Raw genomic sequence first — 26,038 nt, 5'->3', positions numbered from 1 at the left:
ATCACCCAGACGACGTGATGTGGAGACAGGAGGAGGGGATGAGGCGACGGGCTGGAGCATCCAAAACTGCTTCTTCAGAAACACCGAAATCACAGTTTACGGGATATTACCTCACAGTAAACTGGAATAAAGGGTGTCCTCTTATTTCAAATGAGCCCCATCAGGGTTCCCAACCCGGAAATGGGCAATAGGTACTCCCGATGAGACTATTTCTAATGTTACCACATGAGAAAGTAAACAGTTTCATTATCATAGTGAAATAAAGTCTCAAAACACTTCAATGTCAAGACAGACGTTTATTAAAAAGCAATAGTGCGCCATCAGCTGAAGCACAATGGCAACTACAAAAACATCAAAAATGACAAAATAAAGCTTCTGAGATAGAAATCATATACATTAGGCATTAGGATTTGAGTAACAACAGAAAAAATAAAAATAAAAAAAAATCACTTTCCCATGGCACTCAGGATATTTGCCTGGAAAACAAGAAGGAAATTCATGTAAGTACAGAGCAGAAGCACAAATCATCTCTAAAGCAGCATACTGTGCAAATACTGGTCACCCTCTGCTATTTATTACATAAACTAGAATCCATAGTTATGCTGGAGTCTGAGGCTCTACTGACACACAGTAAAGCCGTAAGTTAAATGGCAACATGCTGATAACCAGGTATCACATTGCTCAACATTATCTGCTTAGCACAAATCATTAGGTACAGCTGATTGATGAGTGGAATCAGGTGTTTGGTTATAAACTCTAACAGTTTTGACCTAATGATGTGCTAGATGAAATCTGGGCGTCAAAGATATCACAATTCCTGCTGTGAATAAAAATTTAATAGCAAACAATCCAACACATTTCATTTAGGTTTTGCTGAAAACTACAAATTTCCCTTACAAAAAAAAAATAAATTAAGCCTTTTTTATTATTATTATTATTATTATTATTATTATTTTTCTGAGATATTACAATCTGGACTAGTATGGTAGAACAAAGCAGGTGGGGGCCAGACTGTCAGTGCAGCTAAAAAAAAAAAATAACTATTTGACTGAGGTCTTACCTTCATGAAGGAGGAAAATCTCTTCTCTGTCATGCCCTCAACTTTTACCAGATCTTCCAACTGCAAAACAATAAATCAAAGAGTCACCAGAAGTAAATTCAAGTCTACAACTGTCAAACACCTGACGTGAGAAAAACACTTAAAATGATTGTGATATTTACAGACAGAGGATACAATCCAACCTTTGTAAAGTGACCATGAATCTCCCTCCAGCCCAAGATGAGCTTTGCCTTCTTGTCCCCAATCTGCTGCAGACCTTTCAGCTCTTTGAGGGTTCCTGTGTTGAGTATTTGCAGGATTTTATGCCTGGATTGCTCCAGCACAGATGTGTTGAGTTGGGACTCCCAGGCATTCTCCAATATGTTCTCTTTACCACCTGGAGGCTAAGAGAAAGAGGGAACAGTAGATAATTGATGAGTAAACACAATAATAAAAAAAAATGTACAGCATATGAAAATTAGGTTTTAACTGTCAACATATGTCTACGTTGGCCTGGAAAGGCTCATTTGGACCTAATAAATCTGAGATCTTGCAGATTCTGTTGAGTCAAAAAAACAAAAAACAAACAATTGTAGCTAATGCACTGTGTCAGCTTGTATCTGATGCATGCAATTCTGCAGATGTGTCAAGCTAAGCACAGCACTGTTACAGCTTGGATGCTGACCTCAACCGGATCTGAAAGCTTCTTCTTCTTCTTGACACACACAGACTGTTTGACGACAGCAAGCTGCTGAAGAGGCTGTAGCTGGGACACTGAAGGAGGAAACCAAATACAGTGTTTTAAATTCATTAATAAGACAAAAAGAACAAAAAAGTAAACAAAACTTAGTTTGCAAAACAAACATTAGCATGACTTTAATGCCAAACAGGGGGACAGGAAAAGTAAGGCTCATACTGAGCTGCTGAAGGGTATAAAAATAATTGCTTCTCATCGTCATTTGATATATCTTCTGTCTCCTATATTGTAGGCTTAGCTGTTGTATCACATTGCAGCTCATCATTATCTAGAGTGATTCTACATGACAGAATTAGTGACTGACTCCTCAAGCATGAAGAGATGATTACACAGCAGGAAAAAAAGATTTTGAAGGTCATTTGTTCATATACAGTAGCCCTTGTACTAAAAGGTGATTTAAAGACAGTATTATAGTACACATCTACTGTCTTATACTTTAACTGACCTTGAAGAGGTTGGACCACAGCCTGTTGTTTAATAGGTTTTGTTGCATTAGACTGTTTTCTTTGCAAAGGAACTGTGTTGTTCTTGAAAACTGGCTCCTTATCAGTCGACTTTTCTCCAGCCAACCGATTAAAAAGCCGGGCCTTGCTCTCAAACTCCCTCTGCTTCTCTTTGAGCTCCTGTGAACACAAAGAACAGCAACAGGTTTGCTATCAAATATAAAGAACTGATTGCTCAGTATAAAGAGATGAAAGTATCCAAGTCACATACAGAGTAATGTTATGGCAGAGAGAAACTAAAGTTAGACCATGTTGGGATCTAAATGATAAAAACTTATGTTTGTTTACATATTTTTCTCCATGGTGGACAAATTCGAGTTTTGATGTAGGTATGCATTTTCACCTGGATCTCTTTGCGAGACTGAGCCACGTCTTTCAGCATGTTTATTCTGTCTTTGTCCTGGCAGCTCATCATCAGCTTCTCCAGAGCAATTAGTCTGTCCATCACTGATGGCTCTGATGGACTGAAAGAGAAAACAAATGAGGAAACAGGAAATGTGTACGACAACAAGGAGCAACAGTATTAATGGTTGATCAATTGACCTGATGACTGACTAATCGGATCTTTGCCATTTTTAATGCACCTGCCTCTGCCAATGTCTGTGGATTATTTTGATCTATGTATACATAGACAACTGTCAAGTGTTTTTTTTTTTTAGATTTAAAAATACAGTGTAGTACTTTTAACCGATATTCCTCTAATCTTGTTGTCTACAAATGATATATTTGAAAGATAAATTATTTCTAAGTTTGTCCTGAATTTATTAAACTTGCTACTAGGTGGACTTTTTTTTTTTTATTTTACTTTTAAACATCTTAGCTTTCCTGCTCTCTAAAGATCGACATGGGCGTTGAAAAACCCATTGTTGTAAAGTAGACGGTATATCCTGGGTCTTTGAAAAGCACTCAGAAGTAGGCCAGGCTAAATAAATACCTAGTGTCATAGCATAGATAGACCTTAGACCTAAACACACAACACATAGAAAAAAGCAGTGCCTCCCTCAGTAAACCCAACATCTATAGCCAACTGCTCCCTTGCTTTTAGCACAACCTATAAGACTTCAGACACTGTTTTGATGCTGTGGTTTGTTAGGGTTACCAGTGTATGGTTTGATCAGAGTAGAGGAAGCTGAATTTAAAGTGTTAACACTAGGCTAGTGTTATGCTAGTCCTAGTGTTAATGCATTTCCTTCACATTCAAGCATCACATTTCCCCTGTCTGATTAACTTGACAAATAATCAATACGTGTGCGTGTTTGGTCTTTACCTGTGAAAAAATGCAGAGGGTGAGGACCCATCCTGTTCAGTTTTCTTCTCCTCTTTCTGCCTCTTCTTATGTGGCTCAGTGCCAGACCCCCCCGCCTCGTGGTCCTCTCTGGACCGCTTCACTGGAGATGAAGGCAGAAGGGAAATTAACAGTTTAGTATTCAGCACACTCAAGCTACAGTGTTTGTGGGGTTCTCTGGAGTGTAAAGTAATTCAGATAAAAATGGCACAGCATCAGTCAAGGCTGCATTGCAGTGGCTAAAGTAAAGCCAGGGAAAGAACAGCAAAATGTAACCAGCAAATGAGTGCTAAAGACTATATTATAAGAATTTTGTCAAAACAACAGAGATGCAAAAATTGTTAAGTTACATCCATCTTATCCAGCGAGAGAGCTGGTCGTTTGCTCCAAGTCATTCTCTGGGATGTGGCTTGGATGCCCCCTAATGGCCCATGGATCAGACCGTGTGTAGGCTCCTTATTATCATTTTTATTTTTTTTTTTTTTACATACTGAATTCCTTCCTGACCTTACAAACCCTCTGAATGTATTTCGCACTCAGTTTCACTCACCTGGCAGAACAGGCACAGCCACAGTTTCTCGAATGAAGGGTTTATTCACAATGAGCTTGGATTTGGCGGCAAAGTTGAGTGCACTAAAGGTATCAAAATAGTATTTGTATTCTGGTGCAATATTGGTGATCATAACGGAGTGTGCCGAGCCGCCCAGAGAGTCCTGCAGCAACCGGGTTAGTTTACTATCTCTGTATGGCACACGGACGGCAGTGCCAGAGTTAAGGGAGTCCACCACTTTGCTGAGAGTAAAGAGGGACAGGTTGATGGCACCACTCTCCTTCAGACGAATGCCCTGGTTTCCAGTGCGGCGATTATCCTCAGAACCAGCCAAGTCTACCAAGTACAGCTTGCCTGTCTGTTGTCTGTGAGGGAAGGCACGCTGAGTCCGCACAACCTAGATCAATAAAAAGATTTAAAGTTAGGGGACAACGATAAATGTGGCATACTGCATATTCTGTGCTACAATACAGGAAGTTTAAAAAAAAGAAAGAAAAAAAAAAAAAAAAAACACATGACATTTGTTTCTCTCTCATAGTAATCCCATATAGCCCAAACATTGCTAGAGGGAGTGTTGCAGGAGAGAATTGATTTTAGCACCAGCTACCAAATCCTGGCCTACTGCTCAGAGGCCACGACCTGTTTAAGATGCTGTTAGACTGCACAGAGCAGTCCAAAACTGATGATCTTGCAGAGAGAATCATAAATAAGTGTGAATAACAGTGTTTATTAGATTACACATCAAACCTTTATGAGGAGAATAGCGTGGCTGCGACTGGAGCGCTGATTTAGTTTGGTAGAAGCTGTAGTACGATTGAGACTGGCAGGAACAAAGTGTTTGTCAAACTCTGAGAAGGAAGAAATGGGGGTGTGAGTGAGGCCAGGGATAAGGATGTTCTTGTCCTTGTCCTCTCTGATTGGCAGATCTTGGGAGCCCGGGGACAGAAGATCTAACACCTGAGAATATGAAAGAATGATGCAATGATGGGCTGCACAATGTGATCTAGCTTTAATTGAATACCCAAAGAGGCTATGTAAATATGTAGTGTTTATATATAAATCTATAATTAAACCCGTCAGTTATACCAAATAATTAGACAAAAAGCTATCAAAGTAACACAAAGCTGCACACAATTTTTAAAAGCTTAAGAGATGCTAAGGGATTTAGGAGCAGGGCACAGCTCAAGTTAGAACCAGGTTAGAATTAAATTGAAAAGACCAGATGTGTTTTCAGATCAGATAAACAACATTTATACCTTCTCATTGTAAATTTCCAAATAAGACATGCCAATACTGTAGTCCCATCCTTCATCCTCATCCTTAGCTTTAACCAGATTGAAGACCTCACGAACAGCACGGGGAATCACACCTGGCTGCTCTGAAGTGCCCAACATGGTGTGGGTCTTACCTACGGAAGGGAACAGAGGATGTACGTGGAATGATGAATTCAGTTCAATCTAATATACTAATAACATATAAAGTAACCAAAGACACACACAAACGATGTTTTGCTTAACAACAGAATATTGGAGACATACCAGCTCCTGTAGGCCCATAGGCAAATACACTGGCATTTTGTCCATTCAGTATGTGTGGAAGAATTGGCTTCACCGATGAAAGGAAAACCTCTTGTTGTGTTGTTTGCTCACCGTGAAAAACGTCAAAACTGCAACAACATGCAGGACACTATTAGAATTTACTATCGGGCAATAATTAGAAATGCGAATAACAGTAATATTTTTACACATATAAACAATGAACTGAGGACACTGACTGGTATTTAACTGTTTCCGTAGCATTTCTCCAGTTGATTATTTCCAGGTTCTGGGAGTCCAGGCCTCTTACACACGGTCCCTCGTCTTTCTTATCTTGTTTGCTCATATAGGGTCGCAAACGAACTGCTACCCGAACCCTGGACGTCTTTTTGTTTCCTCCATCTGGTGCTACACGCTGAGCCATGTTTGAGCTCTCGAAAAACAAAGACCTGGATAGTAACAAGTCAAGTTAGCCAAGCTTACGTTAAAGTTACACTGGTGATAACATACATAAAATCTCAGTCTAACGACGCAGATTGTTAACAGATGTGCATCAGTTTCCTTCAAACAAAGCCATGCAATACTAAACTACTTAACGATGGTTTCAAACTGCTAATAACAACTTAACTTGGCTAGGCTAACTTCGGATCATGTTAATGTTAGCTAACTTCTCGTTACTCTTGTTTCGCCAAATGAACGTTAGTGGCCTAGCAAATGGCCATTAATTATTTAACCATTACATAACCAATGCTCAACTAACTCTTACCGACCTCGAACACGGACTCCTCGTACAAACAGTTTGTTATTCCCCAACTTTTAGTTCTACCAACATTGCAGACGCCGTCTTTTTAACAATGGCGGACGAACGTACCAGCTTGTAGTTTAACGGAACACTTTTCAAATGAGGAGCACTAACACCGGAAACGACCATTGACCAATCAGAAGTCGCTTAAACAATGGCGCCTATTTGACGTCCAGCGTCCTTGTTTATATTTATATTTTCTCATAGTTTTGCAAATCGTAGTCAACGTTATGCTATTTACACGTCTACCTCCACCATTTAAAGTGCATCATTAGCGTAAATAGTCATTAAATTAGGTTTAATAAAAAGAAATCCCCCGATGTGCATTCAACCCTGTGTGCGACTGCGCACTGCACAGGAAGTCGTGGCTAACGCAGATCTCTACAAGAAAAGCCTAAACTGTATCCGGTTATTTATACATTTAATGGACTAGCCACATGATGTACAATCAGTGGGAATTCGCGGTCTAGCAGAACCTCTCACGTCATCACCTAGTTGTTCTAGTCCAAAATGGCGCTATGTTTACGTCTCTGCACAATCAGTTATTATCCTTAGCAAGTCTCATGGAGAGCTTTGGTGAATTAATTCACCGGAAAAGATAATTTGACCCAACATTTACCAACAATACTGCCGTTTCAGGAAACTCCGGACATTTGGTAATGATAATTTAAGGCAAGCTTGCTGACTAAGTGTCTTTAGCTAGATTGTTAGGTCTGACGTTAGCTAGCCGATTGAGTCCAGTAACGCTAAGGATAAAATCACGTTTCAGCTGTGTCTATGTTACAAAGTTAACAGCCAGTATCGGGACACATTACATACTTACGTATAGCCTTTTATGCATGGCATTACTTTCGGCCAGCTCTATTACTGCATGTTAGTATATCATTAACTTTCTCTCAGTTGAGCTCAAATGTAATCTTTCATAAATCGTGCTTCTCTTTAGCAGATCTGAGGCTAAAAGTTCATCATCAGCAGCAAGATGCAAGCTGAGGCCACGGACTCTTCACTGAGTGAGGGCATAGAGGCTCTGGGTGTGAAGGACGCAGAAAACCCTGCAGTGAGCAAAGAGGAAGAGGACAGCACAGAGCACCAGGACACGGAGATGACAGCTACCCCAGAGGAGGAGGACGCTACAGCCAAGGATGACAAAGGTAACTAGTTACTTACACATGTCCAAAGCACACATACGTAATAGGCAAACCAGAATCAGAAGATTTGTTAACATGTGAAAGTACAATTGCTTCATGAAACAGTTTTTTCAAAGGGATGATATGACAAGCCACTTTATATCATATTCACATGATATTCAAATAACGTTTTATATAAGAAGTCTTAAAACAACTCTGAGTTTTAACCTCTTCACAGACTGTCAGGCACACAGTATTTCAAGTCCGGTGAAATCTTTCTGCTTTCTTGTCTAAAGGATTAACCATGCACGCGTTCATAAGGTGTTTAATGACTCTTGTTTTGTGTTTTCTTTACCATTGGCTTTACTAAGTTTTTCTAGTACTTATGCAAAATGTGTATTTACACATCATACTTTATCTAATTCTGCATATAATGCAATACTAGACTGCTTAAATTCTCTATAATGAATATTAAGAAGAGTTATTACTGTTATTTCTACCATTTGTACATCTTTTGCTGCTTTCTTCAGATGGAGATGCTGATGCGGCAGAAGAAGAGGCACATAAAGATGAAGCCCAGGCAGACACAGGAGTGGATGCTGAGGAGGGAAAGCAGGTTGAAGAAGTGGACAGTGAGTGGGAGATCGCGTACAGTGACGAAGAAATGGAGGACCCCAAAAATTGGATGCCTCCTCCTGCTGAGATTAAAAGACTCTATGAGCTCCTTGCTAAAGGGGAGATGCTGGAATTGAACTTTGTGCCGCTTCCTAGAAGGCCCCCTACACCTGAGCGTACACCCTCACCTGAAAGAGACGATGAGGAAGAGGCAGCAAAGGAAAGGGAGAGGGAGGAAAGAGAACGCAAGTCAGTATTGTTTTTTTACAACTTTTTCATCTGCAGCTTTTGTGGTTTGTCTCCTGGTTGTGGCTAATAAGGGTCATGGCTGCTTTTTTCAGGCCTCCAACACCAACAGAGTTTGACTTTGACGAGGAACAAATGCAGACGACTCCCAAAAATGCTTTCATCAACAGACGCAGAACACCAGGTATGATAGTAACAACTGAGATTTGAGTTTTAAATTTACACTCGATTCCAAAAAGCTAAACTAATAAATGGTGTTGTGCTTTCTCTCGGCACTTCACTGTTGTGTTTTTTTACCATCTGAGAATGTAGTGAAAGTGTTGATTTGGTGTTTCTTCACTCCCAGGATCTTCAGCCCGCTCGTCTGTGAAAAGGGAAGCCCGACTTGACAAAGTACTTTCAGACATGAAACGGCATCGCAAAATTGAAGAACACATTATGCGTACGGGGCGAGATCTCTTTAAGAATGACAAGAAGCTGGAGGAGGCCCTGTCTCCTAACAGCCAGAAAGAACGGGAAAAGGAGAGAGAACGCGACAGTAACCCCAACACTATCTTCTCCCCAAGACAGAGGAGATACTAAAGTATTAAAAGATGATGACTTGTATAGAGGCAAATCAAGCCAAGAGGCTTTCTCAAAACTTGAAATTTTCTATGTAACAAGTTTTGTATGTTTTCTATGTGTGTTTTGTATGATGGCAATAAACATTTTAACTCTGGATAATGTTAAGTGATCTGTTGTAGACAGTAAAACTCCAGAGTGTACTTCCAGTTCCAGTGCATTCAAGTGTTACATCCTGTCACACAAAGTGACAAAAATAGTTGCATTAAATAGAAAGGAAGACGGAGAGAAGAGCTTAGACCTCTTAATACTGCACCTTTGATCAATGGTTTTGTAAAGGTACAGAAATAATTGCTCACCCCTGTGACTTGAAGTTGGACAGTTGTAGGAGTAAAGGAACTCTGAAGGTAATTAACTATCTGACAAGTAGTCAGAAGAAGAAGCATCTTCTTCCTCCTCCAAAACTCCTCTATCATGTTGTATCATCACAATGTTTCTTATGGAAACTAAGATTTCTTATGATATTAGAGGAATGTCTACTTTGGTATGTGCAGTAAATGCTACATACAAGAAAATATTGACGTAGACGATATATTATGTAGATAATATAAAGAATAGTGTGAGGAAACAGTCCTTGTAATTAACGTACACTCAGACATATGAAATTGATCCCCAACAACATAACATACTCACCACTCAGCTGTGTGTTTTGTGTGCAGGGATGGTGTCCATGAAATTTGTGCTGATGTAATTTTCAACCATTTTTCCACAATGGGTGGAATCTGGTTGTACATCTGCTCATTGAAAGCCTTTTTATTACAGCTAGACAGAGAACAGTCTGTTCTCTGATGCTTAAAATGCAGAATTAAAATAATACATGTTCATGGAATCTGGTACCCTTTAGTGGCTTATATTTACTTTGTAATAAAGCAGGTGTGAGATTTAAAAAAGAGAAAATATTTTTAAACACTAATCTAACCAAATGAAGGGGAAAAAAAAGACTCAAGCAGGCTCAGGACAGAGAAGTATATTATAGCTAAGTTTGAGTAACAATACAGCCTTCACATAAGGCTCAGAAGCATAGAATATAATATGTATGCATAAATATGCATTCAAAACCACAAACCAAATAAATAAATAAATAAATAAATACTTACAAATAAATAACAAGCATTTTGTGGAATATACAGTACATCAGTTGAAATGTTTTAGTATTGTCTAGAAGCAGTACCTTACAAATTCATGGAACAAAGGAATTAATATTCTGTGTTCAACATGCCCACAGTTGTCCAGATGTTTTGGTACACGCTGCCCTGCCTTAATGGTATCTGAGCTTTTTTTTTTTTTGTGTGTGTGTGTGTTTATTTTGTTGTCGTTGTTGTTTTTTGACCCATTTCCAGGACAATATAACTGCATACATAAAATGGGAATACAAGCCATGTTCATAGAAGGTTCATAGGACCAGTGGCTCAATGATTGGAGCAATTTATATAATATTAAAAATAATTAACAAATTTAACTTTAGTTAAAATAAATGAGCAACATCAAAATAAGCTGCCATGGACAAAAGTGCGGCATGTTAATCACAAAAGAATACTCCCCAACAAGATTATTTCCCACTTTTTCAGTTTACCTTCAAACTGTTCCTAGTCGAACCGAAACTAAACATCCCCAAATCTCATGGATCCCTCTGTTAAATGTACCAGTCAATCAAATGGATATTTTGAGATTTTACATCAGCAGCAAACCTTTAAAAAAAACAATACAAAACAAAAAAGGACATGTAATTTCAGCTTAAAGTGACTGCTACTGTGCATCACTTCCCTGTATGGAAAATGCAAACAACACTTTGTGATACCAGTAAATGGAATGAAGTAATATCTACACTGAAACAAGAAGCACTGGCGTAACGTTTAGGGGTTGTCTGCGCATACTAAGCTGTAGAACTGTGAAATGTTGTGTTTCAATGCTAAAATTTCACTGTTCCAAAATATCTGTAGAAACATTAGATGCAGAAATGAGACAAAACCTTAAAAAATTATTGACCTAATACTGACATGGAAAAACAATTATACATCAGCTATGTACACCTGTGACATTTTTCTGTCCAAGGGAAAATTCTTCCTTCTCCTATGAGGATAAATAACAAATGATGTAACAAAAATTGCAACCAATGGGGAAAAGGGATAAGGCAGCAGAATACAGTCTCATGAAATTATCTCCCTTCTAAAGATGAGTCAGTCTGTAGGTTGGTTACATTTGTTAGAATGACAGTGACTACATAGAGGATACAGATAATAAACACTAACAAGTCAAAATACTGCTTAGCCAGGTTATTTTTTCTTTTTTGAAGGTCTTCATCACTAAACTGAATTAGGCCTTCCAACTACAGCAAATGTACTAACATACAATATAATACATTCCTATTTTCCTGCTCTTCCTATACCGCAAGGCAGAGAGGACTGAATTTGTTCTACGTGAGGGAAATAGCCACCTATGCTTGCTATACATCCAGGCAAATTCCTCTCAGGTCAGTGCATGTTCCTATCTGTCACAGTGCCTGATGACATCTTTAAAAACTTGAGTTGAAGTACTGAAGCCCAGCAGCCAAATCATTTAGCTGTAAAAGTTTGACTGCTGGCCACCAAAATTTCAGCTCTATTTGAGGCAATCATCTGTAGCTTCCTTCATGTTGCTACTTGTTTCAAGTCTCACTTTTCCCTCAAAGCTTTCTTTCCTTTACATACTCATTGGTACATTCGCCTTCCTTCCCTCCCCACCCTCCCCTCCACTCTTCTCAGTGAGTGGCCAGCTCAGACTCTGTGGAGCGTGTGCTGTAGCCATTGGCAGGCTGGGGCAGGGTGTTGCCATCCGTCTGGGGCTCCTTTGGTGCGGCCGTGGTTGGGCGTGGTCGCTGTGAACGGGAGGTACCCATAAATAACCGCAGGGCACCCCTGCAAATTAGGGAGAACCAATAGAGCTGGGGCGCCATGAGCAGAGCAGCACCGAAATTACAGTGCCAGGGCACAGAGAAGGGGACCATATGGAAGGGAATGGATGCGTACCTGGACATAAAGAAAGTTGCACAATTGTAAACAAATGTTCTCAGTCTCATTTACATAACACCCAGATGACATGGCTGTGCAAATTACTGAACCCAGCTCAGCAAGATAGAGGAACATAAGAAAACAGAGATGGAAAGAAAGACATACCTTCCATAGACGTAGTAGAGGTAAGGGAAGAGGAGGACTCGACAGATGAAAAAAGTGATCAGCATAAGAGCCCCATTCACTTTGTGCAGGAGAGTGTGTTGCTGTTTGTACTGAGAGCGGAAAAGAAACAGAGGGAGAGGTCGAGAGAGAAAAAAGGAGAAAGAGGCAAGCAGTACAGTTTGGTGAAAGCAGGCTGTGTTATTCTTACTTGCCTTTGTTAATTCTAATATTGTTATACAGTGGCAAGAAAAAGTATGTGAACCATTTGCAATGTCATGGTTTTCTGCATTAATTTGTCATAAAATGTTATCTGATCTTCATCTAAGTCAACAGTATTAATGACAATGACTCATTGTCATTATTATGACAAATGAATGCAGAAAACCACAAAATTTTAAAAGGTTCACATACTTTTTCTTGCCACCGTATTTGTTAATACTATTTGCATAGAATGAACAAGTGGCACTAGAGAGCACAAGCTGCTAGTTGGACAGTTTATCTCTACAGGTGGCAGCAGGACAGTGTGTCAGTGAAGTCATTTTTACATACTCATTTGTGTTTATCCTGAACACTCAGCCTGCTACAGTGAGATAACACAGAGGCCACGCTTGCACACACTTCTCTCAAAAGGCTTTTCTCTCACCCATTCCTAGAACTGCACATCCCATCAATAAATATCCCCTTGCTTTTTTTTGTAATTTTAATTATATAGGTATAAAAAAGGCCACAGCTTTTAGTCTGTTGTTGTTTATCAGACAACCACATACACAGTTGTCAAGGGTGGGAGGGGTGGGGTGCTGAGAGATAAAGGGTAGAAGGACATGCTGACACTATATCTGCTGAATATCCAGAGTAATACTGGGGGCTATATTCAGAGGCTAACAGCTGTGGGAGCCTCAGATGGGGCATAAGCACAAGACAATGGAAGGACAATTTTTCCTGAGGCATAGAAAGATGCCTGGGTGAAAGTTGTCACACAAACCTAACACAACCATGGATGCAGCTCCTACAATGTGCATTGAAGGAAAATGTGTTACCAATATATGACTGCTGTTTCTGACAGTGCTGTTTTATGTGAGAAAGTCAACGCGCCGATGGGCATGAACAAGATGCATGCTGGGAATGAATGGAAACACATTCTCCATTAAAAGAAAAATGAGAAAGAAGAGTGATGCTGAAGAACCTTGGTGTGACACATGGACATGCAACAACACTTAAATCTTTATTGAAGCCGAACAAGGACACTTACCTGGATGAGTATTTTTCCTAAGCAGACAGACGGAGTGCTGAGCTCAGCCATGAACATTATACCTTGGAAATAATCTCCCTTTCCTTGTCGCCAAAACTAGAGACAGAGGAGAAGTTTTTATTATTTATCTGAAATGCAATTACAGCTTTGTTTCTTTGTGAAGCTTTTGATTGGTTTTCAGCAAATACCCCTCTAGCTCAAGTCAACAAATAACATTTCAGGACTTCATTCTTATTTTTTCAGTCAGACAAAAATAGACTGCAGTCTGAATGCATGGCGAGAAGTGAACTTTGCACAAATTTGCTTGTGTTTTTTAGATTACCACATGATCAACTGAAAACATCTCTCAAAAAGTAAACAGTTAAAACTAAACTTAAAACAATTATTGTAACTAGTAAAGTATAAGCAAGATTATCATGCTTCTAATTTGTGTGTCAATGATGAGTGTGTTAATGCATGCATGTTATAGTTTACTGCAATAGCTGATTAATACCTATAGAGTTTAGAGATGCAATGATTATTAAAAACGAATTGTCACCTAGTGTATTTTGATAATTAATTTTAATTTACAATGCATTTTTAAGTAAAAAATGTCAAAGGTTCACTGAATTCATATACTTGTCTCTTTTCAATATTAGCAAGCACAGTATTATATTCTTCCCTTTCTCACTGAAATCTCAGCCTAACAGAAAGAGCAATGTGTGTCAGTTACCACAGAGACGGGGAAGCAGACGGTGACCATGACAACATGGTGCAGCACCATGAGGAACTCGCGACGCAGGTAGCTTGTCAGTGCTGAGCTCATGTGCTGGGGTGCTGCTGAGGCCTCCTCGTGTCCTTTGACCCGCAGTTTGTACCAGTAGCACATGAACATTGCGTAGATGTCATAGACAAAGTATGGAACAGCAAACAGGATGTAAGTGCTAGTCAGCCAATGCCTGGGTAGAGAAGAAGAGAAGGTCGCTTTTAAAACACAAAAAATACACATTACTTTACTTACTTAAAAGTAAAATATTATAAGCTAAAAACGTAGCGTGGTTACCAGCAATAACACAATTTTTCTAGTACTGTGTCTCCCTGTTGATTAAACTAAACAATTCCATGGAATATTACATATATATGTTATATAATATATAATCTGATGAGCATCTCTTGACTTACTGGTCCTCGATAATGTCCTTGCACGATGAAGAAATTATGTATCCAGCGGAAGAAGCCATGACAGCCTGAACTGATGACACCAACCTGGTAGCATAGAAAAGCAAGTAAACAATTAGCGTATTTCTCATTAACCACTGTCCAACTAACAAAGGTTGTTGCTAGAAACAACTGTTATAAATTACATAAACGCAGCCACAACATCCCACCATACTTCGATTTCATTTATTAATTACTAATTAATTTAATTTACTGTCTAAAACACCTTAAATGGTACATATCCAATTTGTTTCAGTGCTTTAGTCATAAAAGTATAAGATGTTTGAATGCATGGTACATCTTACATTAGGACAGAAAAACAAAAGTCGAGCAAAAGGAGGTCTCACCTGGCAGACACAATGACTGCATCTCCTTCGCTCCACCTTAGAGCTGGGATGGACTTCAGGCATTGCTTGGACAGTAGGAAAAGGCCTGGAAAGAACACAGACCCAGCAGCTAGGATGGCCAGCATGGTCTCAGAAAATCTGTCTGACAGGCAAAAAGTTCAGCAGGCAATCTGGTCCTAGAGATCCGTCGCTCTTTGTCCTCTCTGAAAAACACAAAAACCTCAAACAGTAAATAAACAGTACACACTGATCTCTCTCGGGGCCCTCCCATGTGTTTGGATATTTGGCTTCCATTCCTAAAAAACAAAAAATAGTTCAACATATGGGGCAATATTCTAGCTTCTGGCTTAAAGGTCTTGCCATGTATAGAGTAATGAAGACCAGATGAAGGAGAGGGAAATCAATGCTTAAAGCACCAATACCACCCATGCTACACAGGACTTTATGCCAAAGCTAACAGGCACCCTGAAAACACAGCAGAAGTTGCCTTCATAGTACAGAGTGTAAATCACAGTTCAAATAAGACATCTGACATATTAATTAATATGACTAACCTGGCAAATAAAAGACCACACAGTAAGCAGTTATGTAGATTGTTTTTAACCTTTAAATATACCAGTGTTGTGTATTCTTCAGTTTAAGTTAGCTTGCAGCCCCACCACATTTATGTACAACTACTGTAGTTAATAATATGCAAGTGGTGCCAAATATAGGAGAAGCTGAGGTGCTTTATATTTCCAAAAGTTAATTAAGGGAGAAAAAACAGAAGACGGATAAGGATGAAAAAGTACACTAAAGATACACTGAGGCAGTTAAGAAGGTGAATCGGGATTTAAAGAAAAGAGGTACCACTAATTCAGAGGTGGACCCAGAGTCAGCTGATGGAGAGACATATAAGCTACAAACTCTGACAGTGCAGAAAAACTGTTAATGCCGCTACTTAGATTTTTCAAAATGCAAAATCAGAACCTGCTTTTAAATAAAAGAGATCTATTAACATCGTATAACAACCAACCTACACTGATGTATATTTTTATGCTTTCTAGGTAAGCTTTACAGTCAAACTTGACACTTTCTTGTTCAATTTTGTTTTTCAGTTGTATAATAAAGGCCACAGAAAATAGTAAAAGAAATGTCTCATTTGGCAGCAATTTGTTTGTAACTGGAATTTATTTACAAGTCACCTATGATTGAACAGCGCATCAAGTTAATCATAAAACACTTTATGAAGGTCGAGTGACTACTTTTATTAAATTAAATTACCGCAGCGGTACTACTTGGTATCGTACAGAGACCAATTGTTGTGCCATCGCACACCTCTGGGACAGTGCATGGGGGACAGAGAGCAGGGTGATGGTATTACTGCTGAGCACAGTGGCAGGAGCAGAATATCAGAAGCAGCCGTATCCCTGTAATGACACAGTAAGCGTTATTCACATCCCCATTTATCCTTCGGCGACCATGTGGTAGTTCCATGCGGTTTTGCAGTTTGCTCACACTAGACGAGCTGACTCATTAAAAAGTTGATGTCCATTAGCAAAATACGCATTGCGCTTTTAAAAATACGGAACGTCGAAAATATCGACATAATGCTCATAGTTCCTGGAAACAACGTTAGCTAATGTTAGGTGTTTGGAAAACATTAGTGTTCAAGCTTTGGCAGGTAGCTAGCTTAGCTAGCATTGACAAAAAAAAAAAGCGAATTGACACTGGCTGTAGGTTGACATGACTATTCTAGCATTGCCATCAGTCTGTAACTGTTGACGTTAACAATAGTTAACACACGCAACTTTAGTTCAATCGTGCAATGTTATTTCCGAGAACACACATGTCAAATTTAATTGATACTTAGTTCACGCTAAGTTAGCGATAATGTATACTTCCCATTATATTTACCAGCTTGTTAAGCTAACTGTAAAGCCAAATAGCTACAAGTAAGGCAATTTAACGAGTTTTTGTATTTGGTTGTCAGCTCTATAGAAATAATCCCTGAATTAACCAGCATATAACTGTGCTGTCTTTTCGGACACAGGCAGAGATATTGATAGTATTAGCTAGATGCCATCCCTCGCCGTGGTCGGCATGAACAACTGTCTGCGCTGCTGAATCGCAAGCTAACAATGACGCTAGAGCCGTTAGCTAAAGTTAGCATCTGCTCGACATATAACGTTAGCCATTGGCAGAACGTTTGTTAGCACCCATTTCGTTTTGACCAAATTTCAAACGATAGACAGAGACAAGTGTACACCAACAAACGACACATAATGGCCGAATGTGCCCATTGCCCGTGTTTTATCACACATTCAAGAAAACATTATGTTGACTTAAAATTGTTCTGTTGGTTATTGTGTTTGTAGCAGTAGCAACTAAGCTAACCGACCCCCATGAACCATGGCTAGCTAGCTAAGAGATTGGAGTTCACACATGTTTAAAAGAAATTTTAAATCTTAAGAAGCATTTACACAGAGACTCTGTAGAGTCCAGTCAGCGGCCAGTCGAAACTCGTGTCCTGCAGAAAGCGTTTAACGATAGAGGTGTCCCAGGGGTCTCCGCCTCGATGATCCGCATGTTTATGTGGCCACTTCAGTGTGTGCAGGGTAGCGGCAGCGAGCTAACGCTAGCTTGCAGCAACTTAGATCGAAATCAGTGTCAGAGAAGCTCACAGAGAGCATTGGCGACTACCTGGCAATTTGGCCACCTTAAGCAAATCGCCAATGAGACCACGGCGAAAAACAATGACACAACGTGATCCAGGTAACGTTAGGTGATCGCTATGTCATCTCATCTGTCTCGCAACAGCAGACCAGAGATGCCGCTGCCTCGCAGATACAACGTTGACTCAACACTGGGACTGCTGCGCCAGCTAGTTCCTATAGGTCTGGGCAGCAGCTCATGTCATGACGAGAAATTTGCACGTCACTGCACTGCATTTTGTAAATTGGGTTTTGTTGTTTTCTATGCAGGGAAACGCTGAATTGATTGCCCACAAAGAAGCCATGTATGCCCGCCGCCTTCATGTTAACATAACAGTATTTCCATGCAAACAAACGGACTAAAACACTTGTGTATTTGATTAAAAAAAGAAAAATCACCGCAAAGACCTCCAGATGTTTACCTATGACAGGTTAGTCATTTGACATATTGGAGAGCAGTTGCAAATAAACTGATAGTTTCAACACTAATAAGAGATAGTCCTGATATTTTGCAGACATTAAACCTTAACATAATAGCAGATTACATACTAATTAATGCAATTTTGTCCTTAGAGTTAATAGAGCATAGTTAATGGAACTGGAAAACCTGGCAAAACAGAGAGAGCTTAGTTTAAGGTCACAGTTTTATAATTATAAGATAAAACTGCACACAGGTCAAAGTTAAAATACCTCTTTTTGGTTAGCTTTACTGTTTGATTATACCAATTAAGTATATGTTTACTTAAATTTGTGTTGTGAACCTAAACTTCTTTAAAGTGTTTGGTGAGACAGTCCAGAAACAGTAAGAGTGTAATATGTCTTCCCTAGTGCGTAGCATGTGCTTCTGCTGTAATATTCTGCAGACTGTTTAGGCTGCATGACTGGAGATTTATAATCACTACAGCAAAATGGTCTGGAATTATCTGAGCATCATATACTGTAGAAAATGTAATCTTTGCACAAACAAATTGAGGCATGTGCGTAGGAGGGTAATAACTGAAAGAAACAAAAGTGCTGCACACTGTCAACACTTATGGTAAATTTACTGCATCTCAGTTTTTTTCTGGTTATTGATTCTTTAAGACTGATAGGAAAAAAAAGTTTTGCTGTACCTGGGTAAAAATGACCACTGTTAATGTGTATAAGCAAAAACCAGATTGGTCTTTTTGTGTATCAAAAAATGTAAAGTGGGTGTATCATGAATTATGTTGCTCACCATTAAGAAATAAAAACTGCAGATGTATGTGGTTACATAACAATAAATACAGTATGTAGAATAACTTCATGAATAGATTTTTAACCTGTCCCACATATTTTTTTCTGGAATACTGAAAAATCACAAGATCACCTTCACTGTGTGAATGTGAAAATATGAATCTGTTTCTAATCAAACAGTCTTTATGTGTGTGATAGAGGTGTTGGACATGCTGATGCATTCATTAATTACATAACTCCTACTAACTCCTACTTCTTAAAACTGAGCAAAAGGAATTCATGATACATTATATACAGTAGTAATACATGTATTAAATCATTGTGTGTAATGTGTTATTCTGCATTAAGTGTTTTGTAACCTTCTTACAAAGCGTCAATCAGCCAAAAGCCTTTGATTGATGTTCATACCACACTGCAGCCCTGGATGTGGCAGTAGCGAAGATATGGTGTAAAAGTGATTATTCTGGTGAAAAGATCAGCACACAAAACAATACCCATTTACTCCTTTTACTTTAAATTGTCCAAATTACAAAATAATAACATGATCTCTACTTCATCTACAAAATAACATAATATTTATGACTGTAGTAAGCGTCATTGATTTTTTTTTTTGCTCTAACAACCTTTTAGACATGCATACTGTTGAGAAATATAAAAATATAAATATAAATACATCCCATTAATATTCTTAATGAATCGATGACTAAGATTTGAAATATTTCATCATAAAAGAATTAAAATGCAGTTGAGTACGATAAGGCATTAAGATGTATCACAAGAGCTGTACAGAATTCTAGAGTAGAGGTATTATTTTTTCTTAGTGTTATGGAGTAAACCTAAAATTAACTTTTTTTTTTTTTAAATAAATCACTACTTTTCTCAACAGGAAGAACACATTTCCAAAGAAAGAAAAGAAGAAAGAAGAGGAAGAAAGAAACAACTCTACAAATTTCAAGGTAACATATTAACACAAAACTGAAGAAGCACTCCAGTACAAAACCAGGATTTGTTTACAGCATACCAAGTGGTGTTGTCACACTTCCATTCTAATTCTTTGCCTGACTTGACTTTAGAAGCCCTTTCTCGATGTCATGCATTGCTCAATATAACTCAAAGCAACCAAAAGTATCCAAGAGACAAAAGACCATTCTTCACATGATTAATGTAGAACAATAATGACTTGCGTTCAGAACATTGTGTGCTATACAGACAGTTAAATTACTTAATCTAAATGCATAAGTGTCACTCATTGGACTGATACATAGAGAAAACATATGACTATGGCAATGACAGTTACAATCAAATGAATGGCCAACAATGTTAAAATTTTCTGATTAAATCAACACTTTTATAAATATTATTGTTTACAGCCAACTAACTTAGTTTCTTTTGTTATGACAGCTCCCTAACAATAAGCATGACTGAGTTAGCTTTTTTTTTTCCATGCAAAAGGTAGTTCTCAGGTGCAAGAGTCGCCATGTCAGAAGCTGAAGTGTTGAGTAGCATCTTGTTTTCTTTTTTTTTTTTTTAAATGGCCAGACCCAGAGAGGAAGACTCAGAGCAGAAAAATCCAAGAAATCTCAAACCCATTTTGATCCTTGCTGAATCAAACAATAACTATTTAAGGTGCTTGACAATCCTGAACACAACTCTATTCTTTTCTCTGTACCTTTATAAACAAATGAACGAGTACATCCCACAATTACACACTGACCACCATGTGCATGGTCTTCTGTCCTCATCTAAAAACAACCCTCTAGAGACTTAATAAACTAGCGTTACAGCCTTAAACCAAATGTTGATTTCATTTTTGTGAACAAACAAGCTAACATGCTAGAAGAGCCCTGACTTACACCCTCCCAACATCCCTCCTAATGTGTTTCTTCATGACATTTCTGAGAACTATTCTCACCCTACTACTTGTTTTAAACACAAGCCATTTGGATACTTAGTAAGTGAGCTGCAAAATGGAGGTAAGTTCAGAGCTGGTGTGAGATATACAGTACTTGGTGCACTTGCAGAGAGCAGCCAATGCCAAGGTTGAAGGAAGGGAGGGAGGGGGAGAGAGAGAGAGAGAGAGAGAGAGGGCAGAGAGGGGAGAGTAATACAGTAGATGCTCACAATAACACAATTTCATTAGAGTCTTGCACAAGAGTGTTCAGGAATATTTGGACAACACATCCATGTTTGTCATTAGAGTCAGTGAACCTGCTGCAACCATAAAAGTCCAGCTTTCCACTACTTCACTCCTCTATTAACTCAGCTCCTCCGTTTTCTCCTTTTTGCTGATGCACCAGCCTGAGTGCTGACTGGTGCTAATCTCCCCGACCCTTAATCGGGGAGTTACCTATAATTGGAGACGTGACAAAACTGAAACTGGATCAGCATCTACGAGTACCTTCAACCTTCTCTAACCTTGCCCTCTGCTAAGGGACTGAGGTTGCTATTGCTCAGCTCTCTACTGCTAACTGTGTGTCTGTGGTGCTGCAATGCTAGAGCAGTCTGTAACAAGCAGGTCTACCACCGTGTTACCAGTGACATACACAGTGGGCGCTGTCACCATGTTGCTAAGGGAGACAGAACTGCTGGCAGCCACATTAGAGGTGACAGGGCTCGGGGCACCTTGGCTGTTGGTATGGGTGCCCATGTGTCCCTGGAGCTGGGTGGGCGTCTTGCAGTGCACACCGCACAAATGACAGACAAGTACACCACCAGAGGCTGTGCCTCCAAAGCCCCCTGGACTGTCCTTCCACTCCTGGCCGTGATGCTTCTGGGCATGAACACGAAGGTATGTCAGTGTGGTGAAGCCTGATGGAGGACAGAGGGGCCGAGAGTTATTTCAGCGAGAGATATAGGTGTCAATTCAGTCGGCAGGCAAATTAAGATCCAAGCACGCAGCTTTCAGTATGTAATAGAAAAACAGTTGGTATCTGATCCTAAATATGTAAAGTAGCCAGGTGCATGGGAAAGACAGCACAAATAAGTTTCACATCTATAATGACAATAATAAAATATCATAAAGTATTGTATTGTAGTATCATAATGTAGCTCAACACTAGGCTATCTTCTACATAAAAGGTTGAAATTACTGGTTCAGTGTTATGTAGGCCTTCATTACTTTAAATATGTACTTAACTTGTGTGTACTTAAGCCTGAAATGACTGAAACTAACTGAAACTGACTGAAACATAGTACTTTGGTACTTACTGCGGTTACAGAGATGGCAGGCATGGTGCTGCGACTGGTTGTGCACCCTCATATGATCTGTAATATATGCAGCAGACAGGAGCTTTCCACAGATATGGCAGGGGACCTTCTCTTCATGGCGAATCATATGTGCACGCAAACGGTCTTTCGTGGCAAAGCTGGACTCACAGGTCTGCAGAAAGATGTAATCCATAATTTAATCTAAATCTATCATGAAGCATCAGCCAGTCATTCAAAAAGACATGTACTTTATCCAAATCAGGTTCGATGGTATTATTCTCAGTGCTCAGACTGTCGATATCTGTACGAGGCAGCTGCAGATACTAATAAAGGTGCAGTAATGTATAAGCCATTAAGCTTGAGTCACCTGGTTCACTGTGTGCATGTAAACATGGTCATTGTTAACATAAATAGACAAAGAAAGATGCTCTAGGCTGCTAGTTGGGGATATAACATGAAAAAATGGACATACAGGGCATTTGAAGGGTCGCTCCGAGGAGTGCACCTGTCTGACGTGACTGTTGAGATGGTCGGGCCTTAGGAAACAAGGAGAGGGAACATATTAGAACAGCTTCACAGCTTCAGCTGCATGACTGTTGCAAACATTTGTGTAAAAATTTAATTCTCCTGTTATATATAGCTGAGTAAATGCCACCACCTATTCAGTAAATATAATGTACACTGCAAACAGTTAAACAGGATCTGGAATTTTCTGCAGCATTTCTTCAATCACCTGGAGAACGCCTTGCCACAGTGGGGGCAGACGTAGGGTTTTTCCACACCACCTTGGTGGGAGCGCACGTGGTGGCTCATGCGGTCCTTCCTCTTGAAACGCTGCTGACAGATGGGACAGGAGAACGGCTTCTCATCCGAGTGGGACAGGCGGTGGCGGTTGAGATGGTAGACATCGCGGAAAGCCTTCCCGCACGTCTCGCAGGCGTGGTTCTTCCTTACTGGATTTGGGTTGGGATTTGTGGGCCGCTGAGGCGAAACAGACAACAGATAAACACGCTACAGAGTTTACATGTGTCAGCCTTTCAACATTTTATGTCCTTCGTTAAAACCATGCAGATGCGCGCAGTTCGTACCAAATGTTGCAGGTCATCGCTTGTGTAAAACACAACTGACACTTGATTTCAATGTTAGATTAACTACTTCCTACTGGACTTTGCGTTACAGAGAACATGCAGGGGAGCGTTGGGGGCTTCTAGCACGTGTTTCACAAACTGGTGACCAGTGCCAAACACTGGGGTGGAATTTCGGTTCCTGAATTAACTACTGTACATGGACAATTTTCATTAAAAACTGCATTCAGTCCGCAACAGTAAAAGAAGATGGCTCAATTATCCATGTAACCAGGCAGCTTAAGAAACAACATGCTTGAAGGTTTGGGGTTGACGACAGCCATCTCCACAAGGCCCTGACCCACCTGTACTGTCGCCCCTGTGGTCATGACGACAGCAGCAGGAGGCGGAGCATGGGGGTTAACACTAGCCATTACGTTTGGCATGGCAACCCCTTCACCATCCTGACTACCCAGGGGAGGCTGCTGGACACCCGCCAGCACGCCGGGAGGGGCGAGAGGGGGTGGCACGGAGAGGTGTAGCAGGGAGAAGGGAACAGTTGTCCTCTCCGCCCTCCCTCCAGCCCCCACCGTCATCACCGACGGGGCCGCCACCGCCACCTGGCCGGCTGCTCCCTCCTTTGCCCCCTCCGCCTGCTCTCTGGCCCTGTCCTTCATGCGTACCCCAGTGTGGACCGACTGGTGCCGACGCAGGTTGTAGTTGTTCTTGAACTGCTTGTTGCAGATGGCACAGATGTGGGGCACGCGGGTCGGTCGAGAGACTGGCTTCACTGGACCGGAGGGAGGCAGGAGATAAGAGAGAAAGAAAGAAATCTGTTTATTTCAAAAGATGGGTTTTTGTATTTGTATTTTTAAATTTGTAACATGGTAATAACATGACATAAAATGTCAGAACACATTGACATGACAAGAGTCATCATCTTCAAATTGCTTAAAATGACAGTTTAGTTCGACAGGCAAAGAAAACTGGTATAAAAGTATACAAACAGTGAAAAATCAATCATTTTCTGTTTAATCAACTAATTGAACGACTGCCTAATTGTCTCAGCTCAACTAAGCATCAGCTCCTAATGTAGCTTTCCTTAAAAAGTGATAATTATACACTCATTATGTAAAAGGAAGCAGGTACATCATAGTGCATGGTACTATGTATAATTGTGCATATGTCAAATAAAACTTATCTTATTCAAATATAAACAAATATCTACCTACAAACATTGAGATGCTGCCGAATCAGGTGCGCTTATCTGTAACATTTAACTACAATTTGACCAACCACGTTTGTGGACTTGACACTGACTTGACTACATGCACAGAAATATCCAAATGAGATTTAAGTGATGTTGTTTAGTCTCCACAGGTGCAGAGTGTGGTGTCCCTCACCAGGCATGGGTTCCTCACTGAGAGCAGCAGTGTCCACAGTCGAAGGAGGCTGTGCTATGTGCTCTGTGGGTGGGGTTTGGGGAGAACTCGTATTCACTGTCATGAGCTCTGATTGGAGGCTCCCCTCCACTTGGTTTTGGGTGGGAGTATTCTGGAGAAGCAAGTAGAAGGCCATCACCAAATGTAAACACAAGTCACAGCATTATCTTGAGGTGCTACATGAAGCCATGCAAGGTGTGAGCGCTGCCTGGACGCGCACTGAGTGGCCTGCATGAGAAAAATGACAAACAGAGAGGGAGGAGGCCAGTAATGCATGCTCAGCAAGCCTACCTGGAAGAGAAAATTGCTCCAAGCAGCGTCCATTTTGCACCACAGCGATGGAGATAATAAAGTCAGCTCCTGATTGAGATCGGGGGAAGCAGCCTTTGCATGGTTTTGATCGGCCCACCGACGACTGAGGCGCCAACAGTCGCCTGCGCTGAAGCAGGAACGACGGGCTTCGGGAGTCTCGTGAAAAAACGCGAATAAAGTCGTCTGCAGAAATCTGTTTTTGTCATTGAGGTAGCCTAATGCTGGAAATTAAAATGCACGCAGCTGTTAACGCAGGCTGCCGTGCGCAGGCTGGAGTGGAGCAGGCCAGGAGCAGATAATGGCCCGATTCTTCTCTGACTTTGGTTTCTAACTTTAATTCATTAAACACTCATCTTCCTAACACGCAGCATCAAACAACAAAACTACTTTCAAAAAAAAAAAAACAAAGAGAAGAGAAAAAATAAAAAAATCGCACCTCACAGTATTTCCACTTTAGCAACAAACATAAAGCACTCGGCGTGAAATGAATGCGTTTTTACGCAAGAGAGAACGAATATGGGTTATAACACACGTCTCTGGTAGCACAGCAGGTCATGCTTTGTTTTTAATTTATGGATCTATTTTTCCGATTCCCCCCCCCCCCAACAGGCCAATCGGGTGTTTGTCGAAGCCTCGTTGTTGGATTCAAGCCCTGACCCCGGCGAGCGGCGCTCTCGACGGGCCGCAGCCTATCGCTCCACCTCGGCCGTTCAGCTGCGAGGATGTCATCTTTCTTTTTTTATCGCCCGCTCTCCCTCCTCCCTCCCTGTCTCTTTCTTCCTTTTCTTTTTTAATTCCTCTTTCTTCTCCCCCTCCTCTCCTTTTCTCGCACCGCTATGTCCCACTTGCTCTTAAAGGGATAGGGCTTCCTCTTTGGACACCCCCCTCTCATTTCCGTCTCCCTCGGCGGCGTCTGTCCTCTCCCCTTCCTTCCTGGGATTTTCGGCCGACACAAAATGCGCGACAGTGAGTGTTGTTTTCCTCCCGAGGCCCAGCTGGAGCTGATCTCACGCACAGCAGCAAACAGCCGGAGCGACTTTCCATGAACGGAGCGATGACAGACGCATCTTAAAGGGCAGT

The 26,038-nt window shown here is 40.4% G+C and overlaps 4 protein-coding genes across 7 annotated transcripts; 1 reads left to right on the top strand and 3 right to left on the bottom strand.

The window, feature by feature from the left end:
- Positions 1-283: 283 nt before the first annotated feature.
- On the bottom strand, positions 284-7,414 carry kif22 (kinesin family member 22). Of its 2 annotated transcripts, none has more exons than XM_026351794.1 (13): positions 7,295-7,414; positions 5,909-6,118; positions 5,673-5,800; positions 5,391-5,542; positions 4,882-5,091; positions 4,135-4,531; positions 3,567-3,687; positions 2,643-2,763; positions 2,242-2,419; positions 1,725-1,813; positions 1,243-1,443; positions 1,061-1,120; positions 284-476 (listed from the first exon to the last, which is right to left on the bottom strand). In XM_026351794.1, exons 1-13 carry the CDS (start codon positions 7,315-7,317, stop codon positions 447-449), a joined length of 1,920 nt encoding a protein of 639 aa, XP_026207579.1. In that variant the 5' UTR covers positions 7,318-7,414; the 3' UTR covers positions 284-446. The 2 variants fall into 2 exon arrangements, with proteins under 2 accessions (XP_026207579.1, XP_026207580.1); XM_026351795.1 differs by lacking the exon at positions 7,295-7,414 and adding an exon at positions 6,440-6,618.
- pagr1 (PAXIP1 associated glutamate-rich protein 1) lies at positions 6,946-9,171 on the top strand. 2 transcript variants are annotated; one of them, XM_026351797.1, is made up of 5 exons: positions 6,946-7,127; positions 7,418-7,622; positions 8,129-8,462; positions 8,555-8,643; positions 8,806-9,171. In XM_026351797.1, the coding sequence occupies exons 2-5, from the start codon at positions 7,451-7,453 to the stop codon at positions 9,039-9,041; spliced, it is 831 nt and encodes a 276-aa protein (XP_026207582.1). In that variant the 5' UTR covers positions 6,946-7,127; positions 7,418-7,450; the 3' UTR covers positions 9,042-9,171. The 2 variants fall into 2 exon arrangements, with proteins under 2 accessions (XP_026207582.1, XP_026207581.1); XM_026351796.1 differs by having other exon boundaries at positions 7,415-7,622.
- An 861-nt stretch (positions 9,172-10,032) lies between these two features.
- tlcd3bb (TLC domain containing 3Bb) lies at positions 10,033-17,858 on the bottom strand. Of its 2 annotated transcripts, none has more exons than XM_026351732.1 (7): positions 16,289-17,858; positions 15,026-15,228; positions 14,643-14,726; positions 14,194-14,419; positions 13,482-13,577; positions 12,233-12,342; positions 10,033-12,085 (listed from the first exon to the last, which is right to left on the bottom strand). In XM_026351732.1, the coding sequence occupies exons 2-7, from the start codon at positions 15,148-15,150 to the stop codon at positions 11,818-11,820; spliced, it is 909 nt and encodes a 302-aa protein (XP_026207517.1). In that variant the 5' UTR covers positions 15,151-15,228; positions 16,289-17,858; the 3' UTR covers positions 10,033-11,817. The 2 variants fall into 2 exon arrangements, with proteins under 2 accessions (XP_026207517.1, XP_026207516.1); XM_026351731.1 differs by having other exon boundaries at positions 17,488-17,858.
- Positions 17,859-20,364: 2,506 nt separating this feature from the next.
- Positions 20,365-26,038, bottom strand: maz (MYC associated zinc finger protein). The gene is made up of 7 exons (XM_026351678.1): positions 24,938-26,038; positions 24,608-24,758; positions 23,570-23,994; positions 22,874-23,121; positions 22,613-22,676; positions 22,141-22,312; positions 20,365-21,741 (listed from the first exon to the last, which is right to left on the bottom strand). The coding sequence occupies exons 1-7, from the start codon at positions 24,968-24,970 to the stop codon at positions 21,398-21,400; spliced, it is 1,437 nt and encodes a 478-aa protein (XP_026207463.1). The 5' UTR covers positions 24,971-26,038; the 3' UTR covers positions 20,365-21,397.

Source organism: Anabas testudineus, chromosome 19 (assembly GCF_900324465.2).
Source record: "Anabas testudineus chromosome 19, fAnaTes1.2, whole genome shotgun sequence".
Taxonomy (NCBI): domain Eukaryota; kingdom Metazoa; phylum Chordata; class Actinopteri; order Anabantiformes; family Anabantidae; genus Anabas; species Anabas testudineus.
Note: the sequence above shows the minus strand (reverse complement) of the source record. Positions and strands in the feature narration are given on the sequence as shown.